General features: G+C 36.5%; 1 protein-coding gene across 4 annotated transcripts in view; it reads left to right on the top strand.

The window, feature by feature from the left end:
• MCU (mitochondrial calcium uniporter) overlaps positions 1-18,003 on the top strand; it is a 198,748-nt gene that overhangs the window by 159,906 nt on the left and 20,839 nt on the right. For all 4 annotated transcript variants that reach the window (XM_059397713.1, XM_059397715.1, XM_059397716.1 and 1 more), the window contains 2 exons: positions 14,182-14,352; positions 15,431-15,535. In XM_059397713.1, coding sequence (XP_059253696.1) covers positions 14,182-14,352; positions 15,431-15,535 — 276 coding nt within the window. The remainder of the gene's footprint in view (positions 1-14,181; positions 14,353-15,430; positions 15,536-18,003) is intronic.

Consider the following 18,003-nt stretch of genomic DNA (forward strand, 5'->3'; position numbering starts at 1 on the left):
ACAGTGTTATCAGAACCCTCCCCCGCCCCAAAGCTCTTTTAACTTAATGCAGTTGCTTTTACCCTATATGGAAGTATTTCAATAATGTAACAATGGTACAGTTGTACTGGGGTATTTGGTGAACATTGTTCTAGGGTATAAATGCTAATAGGTTGCCCTGTGTTGCATAAGGCATTGAAAAAATACATACTTCAAAAAAAAAAAGTGTGGCTCCCCAAATTCCTACCAGTACTGTTTTCCCCTTCTTAAGAAAACCAACTCATATTAGTTATCAAGAAATAGAGGCACATAATAGATTTAATGCAACTTATTGTCCTTACTATATCCCCAAATTATACATCTTTCTTATTTTTTACTTTTTCTTCTTCTTCTTCTTTTTTTTTTTTTAAAGATTTGTTTATTTGTCAGAGAGAGAGAGCACAAGCAGAAAGAGTGGCAGGCAGAGGCAGAGAGAGAAGCAGGCTCCCCGCTGAGAAAGGAACCCGATGCAGGACTTGATCCCAGGACTCTGGGATCATGACCTGAGCCAAAGGCAGACACTTTATGACTGAACCACCCAGGTGCCCCAATAATATATAAATTCTTAACCTAAGGTCTATGGATGGTTTGGAGAACTAAGTATGTGTCCCAACTTATTCTTTGTTTTTTTGTGCTGTTCCTTTTTTTTTTTTTAAGCTTTATTGAGATATACATAAAATTCACATATCATGTCATAGCATCATAACAGTCTAGCTTTAGACTACTTCCTTCATCCCTCCTGTTTTGCAGTCAGTCCCTTCTCCCACCTTCTGCATCACACAACCACTAATCTGCTTTCTGACTGTAATAAGTAAATCTTTTCCCAAATGTCATATAAATGAACTCCTATAATATGCAGTCTTTGGCATATCGTAATGCTTTTGACGTTTATCACTATTGTAGTGGGTGTTGCAGTTCTTTCCTTTATTTTTACTGCTGATAAATATTCTAATGTGTGGAAACAATCACATTTTATTTATTCACCAAGTTAAAGATGTTTGAATTGTTTTCCATTTTGGACTGTTAATACTGCTGGTATTAACATTTTCTTAAAAGTCTGTGTGAACATACGTTTTCATTTCTCTTGGGTAGATGCTTAGTGGAATGGCTGGATTATATAGTATATATATTTGACTTTTGAAGAAATTACAAGACTGTTTTCCAAAGCGGCTGTACTACTTTGCATTCCCACTAGCAGCATATAAGTGTTCCAGTTTCCCAGTATCCTCCCCAATACTTATTTGGATCAGTCTTCTTGATTATAGATATTTTAGTGGATATGTAATATTACCTCTTTTTTTTTTTTTTTAATTTATTTGAGAGTGAGTGGAAGAGAGAGCATAAACTGGAGGGTTGAGAGGGCTGGGGAAGAGGAAGATGCGGACTCCCCATTGAGCAGAGACCCCTCCAACTTGGAGCTCAGTCCCAGTCCTGGGATCATGACCTGAGCTAAAGGATCAGGACTTAACTGACTGAGCCACCCAGGCACCCTTTTGTGATTTTAATTTGCATTTCACTGATGACTAATGATGTTGAGCATCTTTTTTAAAAAAAATATTTTATTTATTTAATTGAGAGAGCATGAGCAGGGGGTGGGGCAGAGGGAGAAGCAGACTCTGTGCTGAGCAGGGAGCCTGACTCAGGGCTCAATCCTGGGACCCCAGGGTCATGAACTGAGCCAAAGACAGAAGCTTAACCATTTGAACCACCCAGGCCTTCTGATGTTGAGCATCTTTTAATGTACTTATTACACATTCCCATATTTTCTTTAGAAAAGCATTCAGACTTTTTGCCCATTTAAAAAAATTGACCATCTTAGTATTGATTTGTAAGGATTCTTTATATATTGTAGAGCTTTTCCTGTTGCTTTTCAAATAGTTTTGGGAAAAAGAAAGATTTGTTTGAATTATCTTGTTTTGTTAGTGGCCACTCCTATACACATTTGGAAATTCTGTTTTTATTGTCTTCATTGTGTTGAGGGCACAAACTATTCCTCTACTATCTTTCATTCCAACTTTTTAAAAACTTGATACAAAAAAAGAAATGAAAATAATGAAATCACCTAATCACCAAAGATGATAGAATGTGAAGCCTTAGTTTTTTGATGTGGCAGAGTTCTCACCAACCTAGGTATGAAGTTGGAAAAGCTGAGAGAGTTTATAGTATTCCATTTTTAAAATATATCTTACAGTTTGGATTTTTTGTTGTAAGTAGAAGTTTCAGTTAGGAACTATCAAAATGTGATTGAATTTCTTCTATCACAAAAGCCTTTTTTTGAAAGGGTTCTAAAAAATGGATTTTCACTTTGCCAAGAAAAGCTGCCACGTGAAATTGGAAAGACCTTTAAGTTTTATGTGCTGACAGTTTTGAACTGACTTAGCTTGGAGTAGAAGCGAATTTATGTCAAATTTCAGATGATGTCATCCATTCTACGATTCCTATCATTTATTCAATAATTTGAAGTTTTGAAGGATTTGGAAATTATCCCATTTCCCTCCAGAGTGCAACTTGATGAAAACTCCTGATTTGTTCTAAGGAGTTAGTTCCTAGTTTTTGTCTGTTAATAAGCATGTTGACATAGTAAAAGAAAAATCTCAAATATGTGAGATTCTCTTACAGAAATTAGAAAAGCTGTTAACATTAATGGTTGTCACCATTTTTGAAAGATTGTTAAATTTTTTTGCCAAAATAACTACCAGAAAAAAAATTTTTTTTGATACTAAGGAAGATCTTGGTATTCTGCACAGATGGTGCATCTTCCAAGCTTAGTAACATGCATATTCATATTGCCTCAGAGAAGAAAGGAGCCCCACCCATTGTAATAATACCTTGGGTTTCTTTTTTTTTTTCCCTTTGCACATTCTATAGTTGAAGTCGCTTCCAACAGCCCTAAAAGAAGCCTTGCCTGTTACCACAGCAGTAATCACCATCATGAGAAGAAGATTTTATCAAAATAGAATGTTTTCCTTTGCTTGATTAAACTTTAGACAGGAGTTTTGCTCTTTAAGAGAAGAGAAAATTTAGTATAAGGAAATGTTTACTTATGGCTTGATTTATTTGGGGATATTTGGGATTTTATGAATGAGCATAATCTTCCAGTTTAAGACCTTCTAGTCATTATTACGAATTTGATAGAAAAGTAATGAGCTTCTTTAACCAAGCAGTAATTAGAAATAGACAACCCTGTGAATTTTCCGGCAGCTGGCGGAAGTTTCTCTGGGGCTAGTCCTGAATAGAAAATTCTCTCAGTTTCTCTACAAGAATTGAAAAACCTTGGGGTGCCTGGGTGACTCAGTGGGTTAAAGCCTCTGCCTTCAGCTTAGGTCATGATCCCAGGGTCCTGGGATCGGGCCTCACATCGGGCTCTCTGCTCAGCAGGGAGCCTGCTTCCCTTCCTCTCTCTCTCTGCCTGCCTCTCTGCCTACTTGTGATCTCTGTCTGTCAAATAAATAAATAAAATCTTCAAAAAAAAAAAAAAAAGGAATTGAAAAACCTCAAGGCTCTTAAAGATTACCTCCACTCAGAAACCTTAAAATCGAATTTTGGATTTGTAGTCTTTTCTTTTGATACTACATCAAAACAGTGATTTTGATAAGAATTCAGTTCTAAGAGTCTTTTGTTTTTTTTTTTTTTAAGATTTTATTTTTATTATTTATTTGACAGAGAGAGACACAGAGAGGGAACACGAGCAGTGGAAGTGGGAGAGGGAGAAGCAGGCTTCCCACTGAGCAGGGAGCCCAATGAAGGGCTCTAGCGGGACCCTGGGATCATGACTTGAGCCAAAGTTAGATGCTTAACAACTGAGCCACCCAGGCACCCCTCAATTCTAAGAGTCTTAGGAAATTCTTGGGTTCCTTGCACACACCTAGCCTACCATCATCATCTGGCAAAGTGATCCGTGATTATATTTGTTACCACTTCCTTTTGTGAAAACAAAAAGGCACAACCTTTTAGATATCAAGGATTATATTCAAGTTAACCATGTTCTAAAACCAGGCCCCTATGTGACTTCATTATACAAACCAAACAATAGCAATCTTGTAATTGAAATGGTTTTTATATAGAATTAAAGTTTACTTTATTTAATTTGTACAATTTTCTTTTATCTCTTTTGAAAAATAGGAAATGGCCATTAATTGGGGGTTAGAAATGAGGAAAGTACTTCAGTTTTTGTCAACATTTATTTTAAAAATATGTCAATGTAGTAGTCTGCTAGGGCTGCCATAACAAAATAGCGTAGGCCGGGTGGCTTAAACAACACAAATTTATTTTTTCACAGTTCTGGAGGCTGGAAGGCTGAGGGCAGGGTGCCAGCATGGTCTGGATCTTATAAGAACTCTATTAGCTTGCAGATAGCTACTTTCTGTCTGTGTTCTCACATGGTGGGGAGTGGAAAGAGTTCTTACTCTTATAAATACACAGTCCTAACAGACTGGGGCCTGTCCTTTGTCCTTTATGACCTCATTTAACCTTAGTTACCCCCTAGGGACCCATCTTCAGGTAGTCATACTGGGAATTAGAGCTTCAACATAGGAATGGCAGGGGTGGGGAGGTGAGGGGTAGGGGACGGACACACAATTCAGTCCATTACAGGGAATATGAAGGAAATCAGTTTCTGATGCAAAAAAATAAATTATATCTAAAATTTTTATGTATAAATTGAGTGTTTTCAGGAAATAGGGCCAAGAGAGGAATCCATACCTTTATCAGTGTCTCAAAGAGGTCAGTTACCCAAAAATACTAAGAAATATGGAGTTGGTTTGTATAGTATATACTGTTTTTCTTCTTGTTGCCCTCAATGGAACAAGTCAGATTTGTTTTCTTGAGATTTAAAGGCATTATTGGATGTATTCTATTATTTTAGACTTTGGGTTTTAAGACTCTAGTTTTTAGAGTCTTTCAAGAGAAACTATTAAAGCAGGCATTTTTTTCACATATTCTCATTGAATCTTCTCAACAACCTTGTGAGATATTAGAACCCCTATGTTGTGAGAAAAATGAGGTACAGTTATATTCAGTAGTATGCCCATGGATTCAAGGTGTCTCCTATGATAGAACTTGAGAACTATCTAGCTGAGATTCCAAAACCATGCTTTTTCTACTGCACTCCACTGTCTGTGCTTTAGGACCATATTCTGCTTCTCACTACCCAAAAGTTAAAGTAGGTCAAAGGTCAAGGTTTAATAAAGTTACTTTCACAGTAGCACCATCGAAAGCATTGTTTTTTTTTTTTAATTTTTAAAAATTTTTTTGAAAGATTTTATTTATTTGACAGACAGAGATCACAATTAGGCAGAGAGGGAGAAAGAGAAGCAGGCTCCCTGCTGAGCAGAGAGCCCAATATGGGGCTCGATCCCAAGACCCTGGGATCATGACCTGAGCTAAAGACAGAGGATTTAACCCACTGAACCACCCAGGTGCCCCCAAAGCATTAGTTTTAAAAGGAAAAAATGTTACAGTACTATTTGGGATAGGACTTCATTTTTATAAAAGCAAACAAAAATTTTTAATTCTCAGTAGAATGAGTACATGAATGAAAAGAAAGGAGGGGATGACCTTTTAGCACAAATGGTTTTGACATTTATGAGAAATATTTTCATGAACTCATGTGAAAAGAACCAGAATCAACAAAAGGTACATAGGTTATATGGCTATTTAATGTCAGACTGACAATACCAAATATTCAAAGATGATTTAGAACTTTGTGTTTTTCCAACTTTCAGCATTTAAACCTCATAATAACTTCACAAAAATAATTCTACATAGTTCACCGAGATTCAGTTGTACAAATACTGATTCACCTGAGGTACAAAAGTGAAATATGTAGTTGATGTGATTAAAATTAATTTATAGGGTCACCCAGGTGGCTCAGTTAAGCATCCAACTCTTGGTTTTGGCTCAGGTCATGATCTCAGTGTCCTGAGATCAAACTCTGGACTCTGCGCTCAGTAGGGAGCCTGCTTGTCCTTCTCTTCTGCCCCTCCCCTGCTCTCGCTCTCTCTCTCTCTCTTAAATAAATAAATAAAATATTTTTAAAGAATTAATTTATACTACTGGTTAGAAAGAAACAACTGGGTTTATTAAGCTACTAAAGTTATGATTATATAGTTGGGCTTTCTTATATTTCTGTAGAAAGATATTTCTTACAAATTTACTTGTTTTCAACTGGAGTATTCTTCAAATGATGTTAATATGTGACAGATTTAGTATGTTTAATATATTATGAATAATGTAAAGAAAATTTCAATGATTTATTTTTCTTAGTTAAATAGATTCTTCTGAGGGTATTGTGAGGCAAGTACATTTTATTTATATATCCTAATTACAGATTTCAAGGATATTTTTGACATAATGCATTTTTGTGATAATATAAGGAAGGGCCTTACTATCACCAAAATAATATTTAGTTTATTGTTTTAAAAATGGTCATCTTATGTTTTGTCTAACATATACTTTAATGAGAAAACATATAGACGTTTAGAATTAAACTTATGAATGTAGAAGTTAGTTTTTAAAATAAATTGTGGGGGGGTTGCTGGGTGGCTCAGTGGGTTGGGGCCTCTGCCTTCGGCTAGGGTCATGATCTCAGTGTCCTGGGATTGAGCCCTGCATCGGGCTCTCTGCTCGGCGGGGAGCCTTCTTCCTCCTCTCTCTCTGCCTCCTTGTGATCTCTGTCTGTCAAATAAATAAAATCTTTATAAATAAATAAATAAATAAATAAATAAATTGTTGGGGCGCCTGGGTGGCTCGGATGGTTAAGAGTCTGCCTTTGGCTTAGGTCATGATCCCAGGTCCTGGGATCGAGCCCCGCATCAGGCTCCCTGCTTGTTGGGAAGCCTGCTTTTCCCTCTCCCACTCCCTCTGCTTGTGTTCCCTCTCTTGCTGTGTCTCTCTCTGTCAAATGAATAAATAAAACCTTTAAATAAATAAATAAACTTGTTTGCGGGGCGCCTGGGTGGCTGGGTGGGTTAAGGCTTCTGCCTTCGGCTCAGGTCATGATCCCAGGGTCCTGGCGAGCCCTGCATCAGACTCTCTGCTCAGCAGGGAGCCTCCTTCCCCCTGTCTCTCTCTCTCTGCCTGCCTCTCTGCCTACTTGTGATCTCTGTCTGTCAAATAAATAAATAAAATCTTTAAAAAACAAATGAACGAACAAATAAATAAATTGTTTGAAACTATTTAAGCATGATACTAGTAAAAAAAATTTGTAAAACATATTAAGAAGAATAAACTTTATTTAAGGACATAAAATAAGATAAAAATAAATGCAGAGTTATAACACATTAATGAATGTGAAGACAACATTGTAAAAATTATAGCTTTCCTCACATGAATTTATAAACTCCAGTGCAATGCTAATCCAAACCCCAACAGGAGCTGCAGAATTTATTCAAAATTTATGTGAAAGAATAAAACTATACAAATACCTAAGATAAATTTGGAGTAGAAAAGTGGGGTGAGGGGGAGTTTGCCCAAACTACATATTAAGATATATTTTTAAGCCATAATAATCAAAACAGTGAAATACTGTTCAGGAAAAATTGTAAGTTAGATTAGAGAAACATTGCATATATGAAAATTTGATGTGTGATAAAATTAGCATTGTAAATCAGGAGAAAAGGCAGACTATTCAATAAATAATGCTGTTAGGGGCACCTTGGTGGCTCAGTCATTACGCATCTGTCTTTGGTTCAGGTCATGATCCCAGGGTCCTGGGATCCAGCCCTTCATTGGGGGGGTCCCTGCTCAGCGGGAGGCCTGCTTCTCCCTCCCTCACTCCCCCTGCTTGTGTTCTCTCTGTCTCTCTGTCAAATAAATAAATAAAATCTCTAATAAATTAAATAAATACTGCTGTTAAAATTGACTTCTTACCTCACGAAAGTAAATTCCAGATGGCATAAGGAGGAAAATGTGTAACAAAGAGCTCAAAAAGGAAAAGAAAATTTGGCCAAAATTTTATTGGAAACTCAAAACAAGGAGTGCTGCTAACTCTCTTAGCCTTCTTTTTATTTATAATAAAGAACAAAAAATGTTTTTTCAAGGGATGAATAAATTGTGGTATATTCATACAGTGAAATTCTATGTGGAACTTTGAATGATCCAGGAATGTGATTCAATTTGGATAAATCTCAAAGCATTATTGAGCATAAAAGGCAAGTTGTAGAAGGTTGAATACAACCATTTATGTAACATCTAAATACATCAAAAAACCATGCCATATTTGGTTATTTAATACCATATAGCAAATTATAGCTATACTTAGTTGCTTAAAACAATAATCCTTTATTATATTGTGTTTTTATGGATTTGGAATTTAGGAGCAGTTTAGCTGGGCAATTCAGGATCTCATGGGATTGCAATCCCCTGTCAGCTAGGGTTGTAGTCATCTAAAGGTTTGACTGGGGCTGGAGGATTCAATTCTAAGGTGGCTCACAACATGGCTGAGAGGTTGGTACTGGCTCTTGATAGGAGACTCCACTTCTCAATTCTGGCTTCTCCATATGGTCTGCAGGGTAGTCAGTCAGGAGTATCAGAGAGTTTTCTGGATTGGGCAGAAGTTAAATACTGTGGTGGTGGTATTGACTGAAATGAGAAATGTCAGAAATGAGTGGTTCACAGAAGATTAATTCACTTTTAGGAATAAAAATGTACAAGAAAAAGGTGTACAGGAATCTCAGCAGACAGATTAATATAGGTTTGGGACAGTATGGAAGGGCGTGGGATTGCCTAGAGAGTGTGTGGATTGAGAAACACAGTGGCCAAGGACAGAGCACTTAGAAACTTTCAAAAGGGATGAATATAAGAAAAAGAACCTATGAAGGAAAATGAGAAAGTATAGAAAGGAAGGTACAGAACAACCAGGAGAGTATAGAATCATAGAAGCCAAAAAGAAAACATTTTTTAAAGTGAAGGAGTAGGGTGACATCATGTTACTAAAACAAGTTAAGGGCTAAAATTCCTACTGAATTTAGCAACCTAAATCATACATGACCTGGGAGAAAGTGACTTTTTAGTCAATTGATGAGATCCAAAGCCACTTTGCATTGGGTTGAACTCTGTCACCTTAGGAATATCATTTAACCGTGCCAGGCTTTATTCTTAGCTGCAAAAAAGGACATAGTCTATATGATTTCTCTATTTCTTCCAACACTGAAAGTCTGTGCTTATAGTTTACATTTTTGATGCATAATATTACAGAAAGGAGAAAGAAAAGAAACAGACAAGATCTTTAGTCACTGGAATCATCCATCACACATAAGGTTCAGCTCTAAGTACCTTTGCAGAAAACACCACATATGTGCTTCCTTATTGCACCAGTTCCCTTTCATAAGTCCTTAAGATGTATACAGCTATGTTCGTACCTGAGATGATCTATTTTAGAGGAATTTTACCCATTATTTTGAACACCAAATAAATTTCCTAAATGCACTTAACTTTCCCACTTAACGATTAGCTAAAAAAAACAAGCATTTTTATTTTACAACCTTTTCTGTATCTGATGCCCCAAAGACATTTTGTTTTTATTTTATTTTTTTTTAAGATTTTATTTATTTATTTGACAGAGAGAGATCACAAGTAGGCAGAGAGGCAGGCGGAGAGAGAGAGGAGGAAGCAGGCTCTCCGCTGAGCAAAGAGCCCGATACGGGACTCGATCCCAGGACCCTGAGATCATGACCTGAGCCGAAGGCAGCGGCTTAACCCACTGAGCCACCCAGGCACCCGACATTTTGTTTTTAATGTATTCCTTCTTCAACCTCAAATGTCCGTTGTCTTTGCACTTCTCTTCTTAGTCTGGAAAATCCCTTGCCTTTTTGCTTTTGTGCCTAAATCCACTGTCATATTCTCCTCACTATTCATATTGGTTGACCCATAATTTCTTGGTTTCTTTGAAGCACATTGCTGTAGAACATACTTAGATTATTTCTTATTTTATTGATGTGGAAATCAAAGCAAAGATTAAAAATAAACCCAACCAAAGAACTGCCTGATGCAATTTACACTTAAAAAGAATATTTGTCTATAGAGAATAGGAGCTGATAACTGTCAGTAGCTTATAAATATCCATTGTGACTTTGTTACAACCAGCAGCTATTTTACATACTGTAAAACTTGAGGAACTTGGGTAATTGGTTTTGGTTGCAAACCAAGAAATCTGACATTTACATTACAAACTAGTGTGTGGGAAAGGAGACCTGGGGATTTTTTTCAAAAGCGGTATTATAATGAAGATTTGTCAGTCCTGAAGTGTGTTATTCCATGCAGAGTTTCTCAAAGCTTTCATATTTCACTCCTTTGAAAGGCTTCATGATATTTAGTGTAAAAAGTTAAAATGACTGAGAAAGACCTTAATTTTCTCTGTTGACTTTATCTCAGTTATTTTAAAATAATAACCCCTAAGCACTTAACCTATGAAACATGCTTTAGTGAAATCTTCTGTAGTTTTGTGTTTAAGACTCCCATCTTGTATTTAAATTCACCTTTGTTTGCTTCTTGAAATCTGGCTGAACAGTTTTTTCACCTACAGAGAGAAGATAATGGGTCGGGAACACAGAAATAAATGTTAGTCATCTAATTTTATGATGCCAGCATCATTACTGCCTATAGAAGAAGTGGGGATATTCATGTTAATGGCTCTGACTTTAAGGAAACACTGGACTGGCTAAGGATTCTTTTATTTTAAAAAAAAAATTGTTTTTTAAATTTTATTTATTTGTTTGGCACACAGAGATCACAAGTAGGCAGAGAGGCAGGCAAAGAGAGAGGAGGAAGGAAAAGCAGGCTCCCTGCAGAGCAAAGAACGCCCTGTGCTGAAGGCAGAGTCTTTAACCCACTGAGCCACCCTGGCACCCCTAAAATTTTTTTTAAAAAGATTTTTATTTGTAAGAGAGAGAAAGAGAGCACAAGCCAGGGGAGCAGCAGGCAGAGGGAAATTCAGGCTCCCTGCTGAGCAAGGAGTCCAATGTGGTACTTGATCCCAGGACCTTGGGATCATGACCTGAGCCAAAGGCAAATACTTAACCAACTAAGCCACCCAGATGTCCCACTAAGGATTCTTTTAGAAATGAGGGGGAAAATGACAAAATATTCAAATATCTTTACATTAAAAACTTTAGATAGTACTTACTGTATATTAAATTCATATTATTATCCTTTACTTCCTCCTCCTTAGGAAATATAGACTACCCTTTTGGAAGAATTAAAGAAATAGAGATTTTTGTCTTCTTATTTTTTTTTAAGTTTTTTTTTAAAGATTTTATTTATTTATTTGATGGAGAGAGAGATCACAAGTAGGCAGACAGGCAGGCAGAGAGAGGGGGGAAGCAGGCTCCCTGCTGAGCAGAGAGCCAGATGTGGGGCTCGATCCAAGGACCGGAGATCATGACCGGAACTAAAGGCAGAGGCTTAATCCACTGAGCCGCCCAGGCACCACCTAATTTTTATGTAAAAATTCAAAACATGTATCCACAGAGGATTCACTGCTATAGGAATTGTTGCCCTGTAGTCAACAACTAGAACACCAGACCAAATATATTTTAAAAAATTGTTTTTAGACATTGGACAATAAGGACAAGACTGTGATCTCTGAGAGAAGAAAAACAAATGGAATTGATTCTATAGTGCCTCAGTGCACAGCCTGAGGCTTTGGCTAAATGCTAAGCCACAAGACCAGGCTAGAATAATTTATAATAACAATTATCAGAATTTGTAAAATGGATAATTGTTAGTGCTCAGAAATTGTTAGGACCAGAAATTATTTGACTTCCCTCCTGTCAGAGAAGAGACATCACTGAATATATGAGCATTCAATGTTCATTGAATCTTATTAGTAGGGCCAAATTTGGCCCTGTAATAAAGGAATCTCTAGATCTGTCCTAAGAAACTTTCTAAGAGACTTAAAAGGATCAAAATAATATGCAAGAACCTGTACAACATCCAGCACTGAACAGTGTAAAAGTAATGATGTCTAACCTTGAATCAAAACTTACTAGATATATGAAGAAGCGGTGGGGCGGGGGGGGGAGGGACACAAGAAAAATTAGTCAGGAAGATCTAGAAACAACAGAGATGATGGAATTAACAGACAAGGATTTTAAAATAGTTATTATAAATGTGATCTTTATATTTGGGGGGAAAAGGAAAACAAGCATAATATGAAGAAAAACAGAAGATATAAAAATAAACAGATGTAACTTCTAGAGATGAAATAAATAATATCTGAGATGAAAAGCAGCTATAGATGGAATTAACAGATTTAGACACAGAAGAAGAAAATATCAGTCCCAATGAAGTGCATAGCAGTTAAAACTATCCAAAATGAAGAGAACCTTATATAAAGAGAACCTTAATGCCCTGTGAGACAACACTGCATAGTCTAATATAAGTATAACTGGACTCTCAGAAGGAAAGGTGTAAGAGTTAGAAAAAATATTTGAGTAAAGGCCAAAATTTTCTTCAAATTTGATGAAAACTATGAGTTCACAGATCTAAGAAATTTAATAACTTAGAAACCATAGAAAGGAATATTGTAATTAAATTGTTGGAAACCAGTGATAAAGAGAAAAGCCACAGGATAGGGGCGCCTGGGTGGCTCAGTGGGTTAAAGCCTCTGCCTTTGGCTCAGGTCATGATCCCAGGGTCCTGGGATCGAGCCCCACATCGGGCTCTCTGCTCAGCAGGGAGCCTGCTTCCTCCTCTCTCTCGGCCTGCCTTTCTGCCTACTTGTGATCTCTGTCTGTCAAATAAATAAATAAAATCTTAAAAAAAAAAAAAAGTAGCCACAGGATAAAAGACATATGTACAGAGAAATAAAGAAGAATATACATGAACTTATCATATGCTAGACAAACCAGAAGATGTAAGTTCTTTAGAATCCAAAAAAAAAAAAAAAGTGTCCAACTAGAATTTTTTTACACAGCAAATTTTTCTTCAAAAATGAAGGTGAAATAAACTTCAGAGTTCCCAAAAGTGAGGAGAATTTATTGTCAACACATCTGCCGAACAAGAAATGTTCAAGGAAGCTCTTCAGGCAAAAAGAAAATGATATTAAATAGTGCTTCACAGCCTAGTGCTAACTTATCATCTTTAAATCTTGGCTGTTCATGTAAAAACTTTACATGAGCTTTAAAATTTATTTATTTAAAAAATTCATATGAAAATTACTTCAAAAGAGTTACTTTATTCAGACACTTGTTTTAGTAACTAAGGCTTTTTTTTTCCTGTTGAGGAAAAAGATAAGGAAATGGGAATTCTACCTTGTAATGTAGAAAATCTTTTCAGATTTATAGCTTATGATAATGTTTCCTTTAATAATTTTTGTTAGAAAATCCCAAGTAGTTGAGTTTGGCTTCTACTGACCTCAGGATGATGTTCAAGAGAACATAAAAAGAATTTTTTTATTATATCATAATATATTCATATTGCATAAGAGAATACTTACTTATCAATTCCCTTGGAAATAATAATTATACCATAAATATGAATTGACTGTCCTTAAGTAAGCATCTCACTTTTTTAATGTATTTTCATTATATTATTCCCCAGGGATTCTTGAAAGCTGTGGCTACTAAGAGCTATCTCCTACAGGTTAGGGAACCTAGTTCAGCAATCTCTGGCTGTTTAATAAAATCTTCTCAGTAGGGGCGCCTGGGTGGCTCAGTGGGTTAAAGCCTCTGCCTTCAGCTCAGGTCGTGATCCCAGGGCTCTGGGATCCGGCCCCGCATCGGGCTCTCTGCTCGGCAGGGAGCCTGCTTCCTCCTCTCTCTCTGCCTGCTTCTCTGCCTACTTGTGATCTCTGTCTGCCAAATAAATAAATAAATAAAATCTTAAAAAAAAAAAAATCTACTCAGTAGAACTAGGATTTAGATTCACCAACACCAAAATTTTTATCTCAGATTTCTGGGCAAGTCTTTCCCTGACCTACTTAGAATCTAATCTTTTACGTGTTTTTTTTTCTCCTTCTGAAGAGTGAATTGTGTGAGCCATATGATTGATCTTCCATAAGCCAGTTCCCAGAATAACCTTCAACTAAAGCTAAAGGGCATATTCTTGAAACCTTTGAAAATATTTTAAACCACATTGATAATAATAGACCTTATGTAAGACTAGTAATACTGTAACTTATAATGAAATCTGATTATCATATAATTATGGGTCTTTTTCATTCAGATGTGACAGTGGTGTATCAAAATGGGTTACCTGTGATATCTGTGAGGCTACCATCCCGGCGTGAACGCTGCCAGTTCACACTCAAACCTATCTCAGACTCGGTTGGTGTGTTTTTACGACAACTGCAAGAAGAGGATCGGGGAATTGACAGAGTTGCAATCTATTCACCAGGTACAGTCACATTCATTATTAATTCCCACCCAACCCTCATTTCACCCCAGACCACTTATATGTGCGCGCACACAGACACACACCCCTCTGCAAAAGAATACCCCACTCTTAACTTTAGAACATATTTTTTTCCTTAACAAATGTCAGGAGACAGTGATTTCTCTCCCACTTCGCAAAGTATAATTGTTCAATTTTAGGACTGTATATATACAAAAAGTCTCATTCAGAAGCATCTGACATATAATGCCCCAGGCAAAGATGAGCAGTCAATCACATTTTATGTTATTATTAACTATTTATTATTACCGTAGGCATAAAATAAACTTTTCTAGTGGTTGAGCCCTCATCTCTGGAGATACGAAATGTTAGGACTTCTTTTTAGATCTTCTGTCTTTCACATGAAAGTTTACAAAATTAAGACATATGTGATTGGAAAAGAATGGCACTAAAAATTCCCATTTGACATAACATTTATCCTACTTATTTATTTAAGTACCTTGGTTTTTTTCCCATTCTTTGAAAAATCTTAAATCTACAAGAAACATAAAAGACTATACAGGAAGTACCTATTTACCCTTGGATTTACCAGTTGTTAATAATTTGCCACATTTCTATACTTTAAGTAGTTTAAATATACTTAATTTTCATCTTATCTAGTAATATAATTAGTAGACCAGTATGGTGTACTTTGCTGACCCTAACATTTGTCCCTACCAAATTACTTTTACTCAATCATCTTCCATCATAGATAGATATATGACATCCATTCAGCTCCCCCAGAGACCCTAGATTTCCACATAACACCTATAGATCTATGTAATGATTTTACTTGTTCATAAAGTTCTGTTAGAAAAGTATATTGTTAAATCTTCATGGACTTGAGATCATGAAAGCAAAAAGCTCAGATAATAAAAGCTTTGTTTAGCATAGAACTTGGGGATGAGGCAAAAGTGAACTAGAATTTAAAAGAAGAGATATAATTTTTAAAGTTGATTTTGAGGATTGCTTTTTCCTGCTCATTCGCAATTAATTGTGGACATATGACAAGTTTAAATTTTTACATTTAAATTTTTCACAGATGGCGTTCGGGTTGCTGCCTCAACAGGGATAGACCTCCTACTCCTTGATGACTTTAAGCTGGTCATTAATGACTTAACATATCATGTACGACCACCAAAGAGAGGTAAAAAGTAATCTTGATAAAGTCAAAGAAATGTGGAAGGGCTTTTGGAAAGAACTTCGTTTTTCCCTGGATAACCTTGAGAAGCAAATAATATTCAAAGAAACTGAAAGTCTTACATCCAGATAAAACCCTTTCAATTGAACAACTCATTGGGTACCTCACTCTTGAGTACTTGGGTATTACGCTGACTGAAACTTAGATTCTGCCTTAGACACTGGAATGCTTTATTATAGGATATTGTCACTCTTTCACATAAATGGATATTCCATGTAAATTAAGCTCCTTCCCTCTGTACAAGCTAAAAGTCACATTATTTTAATAACATTGCAGGAGGAATCTTTCAAAAATAAATTATGGACTTCCCTATCCTCTAAAACATTTGTAACAGGAATTAATCTTTTTTTTTTTCCTTTCAAGGTCAATAGCGTGAAAGTCAATTAATGTATAATAGTAGTCCTTTGGAACTTCTGATTTGTAAAAATTGTGGTATTTGCCTCAGTGCAAATTTTTTTTTTAAGATTTTATTTATTTATTTGATAGCACAAGTAGGCAGAGTAGCAGGCAGAGGGAGAGGAAGAGGCAATCTCCCTGCTGAACAGAGAGCCAGGTGTGGGGCATGATCCCAGGACCCTTGCTGGGCAGACGCTTGCTGCCTGAGCCACCCAGGTGCCCCTTCAGGTGGACATTTTAAGAGAGTGCCCCTAAAAACTTAGTAATCAATAATATTTGAATGAACTATTTTAAAGTTAATGCAAAAAAACCCATGATGAACACAATATCAAAAATTTAAATGAAGGCAGTTGGTATTATTGATTTTTCTTTTTATCCCAGACTCTAATCTGGCTCTGCACAGTACTGATGCTAGATAGTTCTCTAAAATAGCCTTTGATTTGGGTCTTTTTCCGTCACTTTTCTCTCTCTGCCCTTGATCTTTATCATCAATGACTGCTGTTGTTCATGCCCCTTCCATTATCACCAGCCTCCTAAGATGCCCCTTCTTTTTGATTCTGCTTTTGAGAATTGTGTCTAAGGTATAAAATGTTCTCAGTGAAAGCCTAAACATTGAACGCCTCCAAAATCTGGTCCACATCTACTTTAAAAGTTTTTGTCTTTCTCTTACATGTTGTCTACTTTTCCTCTGCCCTCTATTCCTTTGCTGTTTTCTGAACTGTGCCATTCTTTGCCATCTCAGTGTTAGTTCACCTTTCTCGAAGGTGCCTCTTTTCTTTCTTCCTAACCTATTCCTTGTGACAAAATTGTCAAGGTTGGCTCCTCCGTAAAGGTTTTTAACAATCCTATTCTTTCTGTTCTTTCTCACTCTGACTCCCAGCCAACCAGAAGTGACTAATCTGTTCTCTGAATTCTTATTCCTCTTCTTTGTTAATGCTCAGGTGGAAGGCACTGTGATTTTTTTTTAAGGGTTTATTTATTTATTTGACAGCAAGAGATTATAAGTAGGCAGAGAGGCAGGCAGAGAGAGAGCGGAGGAAGCAGGCTCCCTGCCAAGCAGAGAACCTAATGCAGGACTTGATCCCAGGACCCTGAGATCATGACCTGAGCCAAAGGCAGAGGCTTATTAACCCACTGAGCGCAGCACTGTGATTTTTGTGTCCTGCATTGACTCAGGTGGTCATTCTGTGTTGAGTGAAATAAGTGAGTTAAGGTGGTAGTATTTTGGTTGTTCAGAAGCCAGATTCTCTTCTATGTGCAAACTAGTTGAAATGAAACTAGCTTTAGAAAAAGTCTAGTAAATACAGCAAGAATGGGAAAGTAGCCTTTAAATAGTAAGACATTACTGAACCAGACTTTATTACTCTGGAATAACTGGACATGTAGACCAGGGATTGGTAGCTACATGCCAGCTATGCTAATATGTTTTTCTTTATTCCCTGATTTTTGGACTAGAAGCTCTCTTTAAAAAAAAAAAAAAAAAAAAAAAAACAGAAGTACAGGGGCGCCTGGGTAGCTCAGTGAGTTAAAGCCTCTGCCTTCGGCTCAGGTCATGATCTCAGGGTCCTGGGATCGAGTCCCATGTTGGGCTCTCTGCTCAGTGAGGAGCTTGCTTCCTTTCCTCCCTCTCTGCCTGCCTCTCTGCCTACTTGTGATCTCTGTCAAATAAATAAATAAAAATCTTTTAAAAAATCAAAAATAAAATAACAGAAGTACAGGCCTTAGTTTACTCGGTTTTTTGTAATTGTTTTTGTTCTTTAAATTTGCTCTTTCTTTTCCAGCTTTATTGACATATAATTGATATATAGCATTGTAAGTTTCAGATATACAGTGTGATGATTTGATATACTTTAATATTACAAAATGGTTACAATAGGATTAATTAACACCTCCATCACCTCACATAATTACTGTGTATGTGTGTGTGTGTGTGTGTGTGGTGACAACACTTAAGGTCTACTCGCAGTCAATTTCAAGTATACAATACAATATTGTTAACTATAGTCACCATGCTGTAC

The sequence above is a fragment of the Mustela nigripes genome, chromosome 4 (assembly GCF_022355385.1).
Source record: "Mustela nigripes isolate SB6536 chromosome 4, MUSNIG.SB6536, whole genome shotgun sequence".
In the NCBI taxonomy this organism is placed as follows: domain Eukaryota; kingdom Metazoa; phylum Chordata; class Mammalia; order Carnivora; family Mustelidae; genus Mustela; species Mustela nigripes.